Here is a 10000-nt window from a genome sequence, read left to right as displayed (position 1 = left end):
GGCAGGGAAACTCATGATTTAGAGACCCATTACGCCATCTACTGGCCACTTTGGGTAACTGCAGGTTTAATTAAGGGTTTCTAGGAACCGAAAATGGAACCGTTCTGGTACCGAAACCGAAACAACGGAACCGGAAATGGAACCGGAACCGAAAATTGTCAATCAATACCCAGGCCTAGCTACACTCTAGCAGAGACGTTCGAAAGGGACCTTAGAAAATGTTTGACTCTAGTTCTATTTTGCAACTACTATGCCAACATGCTGCACTACTACAATGTGGCGTCATGCAAATACACCATGATTTTCCTCTACTATGGTATGCTGCACTAATATGCTTTTCCTCTGCTATGCTATGCTATGCCGCGCTGGGTTTTTCTTCCATGCTGAGATACTATAGATCAAATGCCCCCTTGGCCTCATCATAAGCCTGCCACTGCCCCCTTAGGATTGAAAAATTAAATTGACTAATGCTCCCGAATTGGAACTAAGCACGACCCCACTTAGCTGTATCCTTCTCAATGCCCCCCTAGAGCTCTGAAATGCCCCCTGGGTACACTACACTACTATAGATGGGTAGATGACGTGACGTGTAAATTTTGCTGTCGCAGGCTCTTAAAATTAAGTAAATTCATGCTTTCAAAATTGTCAATGCTTTAAATGATTAAACTAATGTCATTGTTGTGAAAAAGTAATGTGTAATAAATCCAGAGCTTAAATAAGTATACTTAATTTTGAGTCAAATGTCACATTTGTCCTATGGTGTGACTGAGGCAAGCCTGGTTCTCCATATTAAAACATTTTTAAATAAATAATCAAAGCTCAGTCATTTGTCTAAACAACCCTGGCATGTTTTTCAAGGTGTCTATTTTAGCAAGTGGCAATGCTTAATTTTTTTCCTGTTTTTCTGAGACCGTATGGACTTGTGAAACTTTGTTGCAGAAAATAATGTCCTGTGGTGTGACATCATTTTTTTGGTTAATTCTGTGGATAATGATCTATTGTTGAAGCTCCAGCGGTACATAAATTGTGACTTTAGACCCTTAAGAAGCCAATGGCAAGGGTGGATTTTAGATTTTTCTCTCAGAGTTCTTCAGTCAATCAATTATGTTTTGCTACCACAAGATGTATTAGTTTTGTAGTCCTTTGGTGTGACAGCCATAAAATACATTTTGACAATAGTGTATATTTTTCATATTTTTTTCTTATGTAAATGTATGAAAATGCATCTTACTAAAGGTGAAATTGTATTTCAGTTGGCAACGACATGGCTTTAAATTAACTCAAAAGCTCAAAAGTCTTATGGTGTGATAGTAAAAGTCCTATGGTGTGATGGTAAAAGTCCTATGGTGTGACACTTTGGAGTATCACACCAAAGGACAAACAGGTCACACCAAGGGACTAGATATTTGAGAAATAGCTTTTAAAACAACTGGTAGTACATATTTTGTTTTGTTTTGTTGTTTGACTAGATAAATATCGTGCATTCAAATTACTTATTCCTTTATTGGCCTTTGGAATTTATACTTTGATGCATTGTTGATGAATATTTGCTGTTGATTTTAGATACTGTCAAATTATATAAAATGTCATTAATGGTGCTTTGAAACCATAAAATATAACAGTAACAGTGAAGGAAAGATCAGTGAGAGAATATATAGAGGAGTATAGATGAATAAAGTATGCTGTGGAGAGCTCAATATACAGCATAAATGTGCTGTCCAGCTTGAGATACCAAACAGGCACTGGCCACTACACACTACAGGTTCAATGGTGTGACAGTCATAGCATACCTACAAAAGTGTGATGGTCATGCCAAGGTCACACTTCAGTATGAGTCTTATGAGCTCTGCAGGTTACATTCAATGACCGCATGGCTGTCATTAAGAGTTACGATAGGCTGATAATCGACGATTCAAAGACTTATAAGTGTAAAGTGTAGGTCCATATTGACATTATATTATGATCAAAATACAAAATAATCATGTTGATATATTTGTTTCTGGCTCAGGTTTGCATTTCTGTCCTTTAGCATGACATGAATGTCCTACGGTGTGACATGTTTTAAACGCTCAAATATTTGTTTGAGCTAAACAATATGTTTGATAAACACTGAATATTGCAGTAGGGAAGAACAAATTATCGTCCCTGAAAAGTTAGTATAAATTCGGACAATTTTGAACATTTAAAAGAAAGATATCCCTGTTTTTCCTCGAAGGTTTCTAATAATCTCACTTCTAATGGGAAAAAAAATACTTAAATGGTAATTTCTCATTAAATTAAGACTTTAAAAAATTGCAATAAATATGAAGAGTGTAACAATGTTCATAAAACTCCATCAAGCCATTTCTACATTACTTAATATATTTATTTCTTAACATCACACCAAAGGACATATTTTCAGCAAATTGCTTTATCAACGTAAATAAATAATCAATGAATAGACCAACATTGTGACCACTTGGATTTTTTGAAAGATTAATTGCTGCACTACGTAGACATATACTTTTTTCCCTCATAAACAATGTTTTGTGAAAAAAATGTTTTTTGCTGCCTATCCGTCATCTACCCAGATATTGGGGGTCATCCATCCCTGTTCCCTGTTCCCTGGTCTACTGTACGTTGAGAGCGATGCCCTCCATGAAACAGTGTTGCCCAGTAAGCGTTTTGCATCTACAGCAGTGTCTGCAGATCATTGCTGATAAACGGTTAAAAGAGAAAAAAAAGAGAGACCAAAACGGTTAGGCCTACTACAGAGAAAAAAAGAGAAGCCAAAACTGGACTAAGCAAAAGCGGATGTTGCGCTGTGTGAGAAGAGTACATCACAGCAAAGTTATGCCGCATGAGTCAGACCTGCTAACTGCACTCACTCTTTAACATCTACATAAAATAGAGAATAATGGTAACACTTTATTTTAGGGATACATCTATTAGCACTAATACATACAATGTCCCTGTATAAATAACTTGTAAGGCATGTACAAATCAAAATCAAACATTTGTTAGGCATGTATTCGCAAATGTCTTGTTCATGCACAATAAGGGATTTGTAACCAATTTAACCTTAGTAAGGACCTAGCAGGCCTTAGCGTTTGCTTAGTACATGCCTTACAAGGTACTTATGCAGGCATTAACATTGTATGTATTAGTGCTTATAGATGTATCCCTAAAATTAAGTGTTACCAGAATAATCATAAGGAGCCAGTGATTCCAAAAGTGTAAGCGAGTGTCATATTTTCCAAAGTACCTGGTTTTACCTACCCTATTCTATTTGGGCAAATGAGCACGTTATTTGGAATATGTGGCACTCGGTTGTAGTTTCTGAATCACTGGATTGCAGATGACTATAAGGAGGACCTATGCAAATAAATCACCTCTGGGTGTCACATTGATTCAATTTCAATGTGTTCATCCATTGTGAGAGCTGCATTAACAGATAAATGAGGATTTAGTTTGACAGCCTTTTATCATGAAAAAAGTTAACTTAACAGATGATGGGGAAACATTGGACCTGTTGAACATACATGTATATGTATACTCTCCTTCATATAGCCTACTGCTTCAGTGCTATGTGTCACACTGCTGTGCTATGCTGCTATTTGTGACAAATGTTACACAAGGTTACATGTTGCATTGCAAAACTAGACATTCACCCAGGGAGTGCAGACTACATGTTGCATTCCAAAACTATGCAACAGTGCTGGCTGTACCGTGTTGCACTCTGTTGCTATGTTACGGTACAAATGCTACGCTACACTGCAGACCCACGATGCTACGCTACGCTAACGTTGATGTTACGCTACACTGACCCGCTAATGAGTTCCCAAGCCCCTCTATAACTATGACCGCGTCATTAAGCCACAATAAACAACCTGGACGCCGAAGGGACTGCTGAGCTGCACAACAAGTGGGCCGTCCTCCAGTAACAAAAACAAACGAAAAACAAAACAAAAACAAAAACAAACTATTAAAGAGTCATTAAGTGGGAAAATGACCCAAGGCATCACTGATGATAGCCCACGGAGAGCCACAGCTATAGGCATCCCTGAACTTACTAGAAAGGGAAATATGGTGATTTGTATATATCGCCAGACAGCACCACTTTTGTAATCACATAAACAAACAATAATTTTATCTCGTGAGTCACAGCTATAGGCATCCCTGAACTTACTAAAAAGGGAAAGATGGTGATTTTAATATATCGCCAGGCAGCACCACTTTTGTAAACAAATAAACAAACAATAATTTGATCTCTTGATCTCGGACATCCTTGCCTGGGTGGGGATGTCCAACACAAAGTAAGTGGTGTTAATTAATGTGTGTGTGTGTGTGTGTGTGTGTGTGTGTGTGTGTGTGTGTGTGTGTGTGTGTGTGTGTGTGTGTGTGTGTGTGTGTGTGCGTGCGTGCGTGCGTGTGTCTGTGTGCACGCACGCGTGTGTGTGTGTTACAGAGCACAGTACTAGTCTTTAATAAATAGTGGTGACAAACTTTTAAGTTGATTAACTTCAAATCAAACTGTACATGACGCACACAGCATGCACGCACGCATGCACACGGACAGGTTGTTCACATCAGTTCTAAGACATCTTTTAAACTGAGAGGTTGAGTAGTGGGACATGCCAATGTCCCAGTGTCACAGACACAGAGAAAGACACACCCTGACGGCATACACGTACATTTGCACACACTCTCAGCGGCTGTATAGGGTGAGAGAATCATCCTGTTCTGTTATCCTATAACACAATTGATATCACTCCAGTAAGCTGTTCATATTTCATTTCAATTCCAAGATGTCTTATAATACGGGATGGTTGAGTTGTAGGCATGGCAATTCACATAGTGTCACACACAGACAAAGGCACACGTCCACACACACATACGTGCACACACACACACACACACACACACACACACACACACACACACACACACACACACACACACACACACACACACACACACACACACACACACACACACACACACACACACACACACAAACACACACACACACACACACACACTGTACGGACACCCACACACACACACACACAGACACAGACACAGACACACACACACTGTACGGACACACACCCCACACACAGTCTCACCTCGGTGACGGCGAAGACCCTCTTGCCACAGGGCACCACCTTGTACCATTTGTCGTGCAGCATGTCCATGTAGCCGTCGGACTTGTAGCGGCTGATGAACTCCGAGATGTTGGAGGTGAGAGGAGAGTTCTGTGGAAGGCCAATCCCGTAACCTGACGAGGAAAACACAAGGGACACAATCATCATCAGTTAACATTAGTTAACCCCTTAGTGCCAATCCCATAACCTGACGGGGGAAAACCGAAGGGACACAAGTGATGAATGAATGGTTTATAAATGATTTAACGTGTTTAAGTTGCACAACAAACCCACAGTTAACCCCTAAGTGCAGAACCTATGTTATAATCTCTTACCGTCACGACAATGTCTAGATCTTAATCTGTTACTTAAAGGTGGGGTTGCAGGTTAACCATTTTAAGAAAATGTACTATTATGACATCACGTTGGGGGTTCCACAGGCTCATAGGAGTCTATGTAGAACCTTAGAATCCTGGGGGAGTTCCCCCAACGTGATGTCATACCTGCAACCCCACCTATACCTTTTACCGCTCTCGGTAATGTCATAGCAATGTTCCTATAATGTAGTCGAGTATAGGTCGCCGGCGACCCCATCTGCAGTAAAAGGCTACCCATTTAGGCTATAGTGGATGGTAATTATGGTGCTACCAAGCATTGGATACATTGGATGGGGTAGGAAAGGCTCAAAAAGCCTGCACAACATACAGTAGTTGCTAATCCCTGAGAAAACCGAAGCACCATAACACACGCTGTTTTAGACAACCTATGCCATAACCGAATGTCAATTAAGGCCAACAGTCATGAAATGCTTATGACATGGACATAGTGTTTATTTATGACTTATCTATTACAGTTTCATGACACTATTATGACACTGTAATGACATGCTTATGACATCGGCGTCAAGTAAAGTGTCACCGAAAAAATATAGTACTACACTACTATGACATTACACAGGGCCTTAACCCATTATGATTTGGTCATTGCCATTCTGGTAACAGCAAATATGCCTATTCATAACAGGGGCCATGTCTTAATGCGTTAAAAGTAACACAAAGCATCTAGATTTAAGGCATATTCAAAACCAGAAATGCACTCAGAGAGTGAAGACCTCCGCCAAGGAAGCTGTTTGATAGAACATTTGATTATGTTACACCCTCATTTTTTGTCTTTATGCCTTGTTTTTGTGATGTTAGCAACTGGTATGTCAAAATTTGCCCTATCCTGCAATGGTGAAGAAAAATCCGGATCACCACGGAAGAAATGTAATCAATCAATTCTTGTCATTTACAACAACTCCATAACATTTAACCAAAACCTGTTCATAACTTTTTGAGTTATCCTGCTGACAGACAAACAGACAGACAGACAAAATCAATGTGTCCGAAAACATGACCTCCCTGGGGGAGGTAAATATTAGTGGTGTCAACAATGATCGATTCGGTGATGCAATCCAATGCGGGACATGGACGATCCAAAATCGATCTGGCAATTTCCAGAATCGATCCGTCAATTTTTTAAAGTTTCAATTACTTCTCTGGATATTTCGGGAGCAAATGAATGTTACATTAAATAAAAGTACTTCAAAACATTGCAAGACTGATACAGACTGATCCAGACCAGACTGATAAAGAAAACAGCCAATAAGTTGTTGCTCAGTATCTGACTACTTGTATTGCCTCATCATGACTGATGAAACATTTGCTTTGCTTTCAGTAGAAATGTAATGCATTGCAATGCATTGTAGAATTGAATCGGATCGGATCGGATCGAATCGCATAGAATCGAATTGAATCGAATCGCTACCTCCCGAATCGTGATCGAATCGGATCGTGAGTGCAGTGCCAATCCACACCACTAGTGAATATATTTATGGGTAGAACCAGAGCAGACCCAAGAACAGTTGCCAAACCCATTTCTTGGAGGACAAGGACATACAAGACATTCAGTGCAAACTCTCCAAAACAGCAAAACTGATGGGCCCACTGACATGTACGTATATAGAGTCACCAAAAACAGAGTTACTGCAGCAGTGTTATGTGTCTTACAGGTAAGAGGAAGGTCAGAAAATAGCTCAGTCAAGATCAAACAGAGATTCAATGTCCACTTGAAGGACAACACCGGAGCAGCACAGATGTATTTCTTTGTGTTTTTATTCAAGTGCACAACATGACTAACGTTTCGATGGTTAGACCATCTTCATCAGAGTCCATGGACTCTGATGAAGATGGTCTAACCATCGAAACGTTAGTCATGTTGTGCACTTGAATAAAAACACAAAGAAATACATCTGTGCTGCTCCGGTGTTGTCCTTCAAGTGAAGATTTCCTGCCTTTCTCCCGTCGATGCACCAGATGATAAAGCAGAAGCGCGAGGAACTACCCTTTTGTTTAGAGATTCAATGTCATTCCTCATCCATTTCTGTTAGGACAGAGACGACTTTTTCATACTCTCCCCTGTTAAAAGAAAAACAGACACCCAGAGCAGACAGAATAGGCTATGAACTGGGTAAATAAAGTATGAGCCAGACTTAAAGGCTATTTTGAAACAATAGAAAGTGAATCTAGACAGCTTTCTTCCCCTTTTGTTCTTTCCGTAACTACATTATTTTCCGGTTTACTGTTGGCAACAGAGGAGTGAGTCAGGGGTCATCCATATCAGGGCCATGTAAGTGGCAGATTTGTCACCGTATCAGAGCCAGACCTGGGCCGTGCCTGGGCCGAGTCTGTTTAGGAGAAACAGGACTTCTATTGCAATCTGCACCCAATTCTGTTCTCCACTACATTGTACTATACTACTCTATTCGTCATTCCTCCATCAGCAGCAGTATTAGAATGTACGTATCTTCTATCAAAGTCAAACACACACTCACACAAAGTCACACACACACGCATGCACGCACGCACACACACACACACAGAGTCTCTCTCTCTCTCAAACATGCACACACACATACGCACACACACACACACACACACACACACACACACACACACACACACACACACACACACACACACACACACACACACACACACACACACACACACACACACACACACACACACACACACACACACATGCACACACACAAACACACGCACAGTTTAACACAATGGACTTGGGAAAGACGGCAAAAAAACACACATAGGCTAAACAGATGTCACCAACTAGACGATTCCGTTCAGCCAATCAGAGAGACACAGTGACCTCTGAGCAGAGCCCTGTGAGCCAATGAGCCGGCGGCAGGCGGGATAATACAATGATACAATAATACAGTCATTTATGCTGCTGTATCCATGGATGTAGCAACCGATAAGGCCTTGGGGCTCAGGGAGGAGAGGAGAGGAGAGGAGAGGAGAGGAGAGGAGAGGAGAGGAGAGGAGAGGAGAGGAGAGGAGAGGAGAGGAGAGGAGGAGGAGATGTGGAGAGAGGAGGAAGAGGAGAGGAGAGGAGAGGAGAGGAGAGGAGAAGGAGAGAGGAGGAGGTAAGAGAAAATAGTAAAGGAGAGGAGAGCTGAGGAGAGGATATAAGAGGAGAGGAGAGGAGAGGAAAGGGGAGGAGAGAGGAGAGGAGAGGAGAGGAAAGCAAAGGAGAGGATAGGAGAGGAAAGGGGAGGGGAGGAGAGGAGAGGAGAGGAAAGGGGAGGAGAGAGGAGAGGAGAGGAAAGGGGAGGAGAGAGGAGAGGAGAGGAGAGGTGAGGGAAGCGAGGAGAGGAAAGGAAAGGAAAGGAGAAGAGAGGAGAGGAAAGGGGAGGGGAGGAGAGAGGGAGAGAGGAAAGGAGGGGAGGAGATAGGAGAGGAAAGAGGAGGAGAGAGGAGGAGATGAGAGGAAAGGGGAGGAGAGAGGAGAGGAAAAGAAAGGAAAGGAGAGGAAAGGGGAGGAGAGAGGAGGAGAGGAGAGGAAAGGGGAGGAGCGAGGAGAGGAGAGGAGAGGAGAGGAGAGGAGGAGAGAGGGGGAGTGGAGAGAGGAGGGGAGGAGAGAAGAGGGGAGGAGAGAAGAGAGCTCTGATTCTCCACATCTCCATGTCAGCTCCACCTTTGCTGCTGATCTTATTACTTCTCTCTGTTTGCTTTGAAGTTTTTAATGAGATTTGGAAATTAGATTTTTAGACAGGGATCCTGGGGCGAGTGGAATGACACAGGCTTTGATTTGGGGGGGCTGAGTTGGGGAAGAGAGGAGACGAGAAGACAGGAATGATGAGCGGCTTTGGAAAATTTGTCAAAAAGAGTGAAAAGAGAGTGAGAAATAGAGCGATGGAGGAGTAACACACCAGGGGTGCATTTCTGGAAAGTGTAGTTGCTAACTATGTTAGCTACTATGTTGGTTGCAAAGCAATTTCCCATTAGTAACTACCAAAGTTGCTAACTGCTAATAACTACGCTTTCCAGAAATGCACCCAGACAGGGAAGGAAGACTGTGAGACAAGACTGGCATGACCACCACTGAGACTGGATCTTATTTAGTCAGTAGCAAGAGCTTGAATCGATATTGATGCCATACAGGTAAAAAGCTAAACTACAGAGCTCTCAAAAGTTAACGTAAAATCATGGTGTAAGTACAACATTAGAACATGATATTACATAATTGTCACACCATTTACTCCACTGTACCTAATAAGATGGATAGACTGTGGTGTTACTGAAAAGCACTGAGAACCTATTGCAACATGGACCAACCACAAACTGTATGCAACCAGTGCAGATTCAATGGATTGTAATGCCGTGTCCAGACCAAAAGCGAACGGAGCTGCCTGGTAGCGTGGGTAGCAGAAGAAGTTTCGCCTTGAATTCTCTGTATTCGCTCCAGGCGCCGCATTGACATGCTTGATTTAGCTAATCACATAACGGCTCTGGCTTGACAGCCTGGGACAT

At 41.9% G+C, this 10000-nt stretch overlaps 1 protein-coding gene across 1 annotated transcript in view; it reads right to left on the bottom strand.

The window, feature by feature from the left end:
* Positions 1-10000, bottom strand: part of grin3bb (glutamate receptor, ionotropic, N-methyl-D-aspartate 3Bb) — a 316957-nt gene that overhangs the window by 15973 nt on the left and 290984 nt on the right. Inside the window, exon 8 of the mRNA XM_063200371.1 lies at positions 5109-5260. Within this exon, the coding sequence (XP_063056441.1) occupies positions 5109-5260 (152 nt within the window). The remainder of the gene's footprint in view (positions 1-5108; positions 5261-10000) is intronic.

This window comes from Engraulis encrasicolus, chromosome 6 (assembly GCF_034702125.1).
Source record: "Engraulis encrasicolus isolate BLACKSEA-1 chromosome 6, IST_EnEncr_1.0, whole genome shotgun sequence".
NCBI lineage: Eukaryota > Metazoa > Chordata > Actinopteri > Clupeiformes > Engraulidae > Engraulis > Engraulis encrasicolus.
The sequence above is the reverse complement of the archived record's forward strand: the minus strand, read 5'-3'. Positions and strand labels throughout refer to the sequence as shown.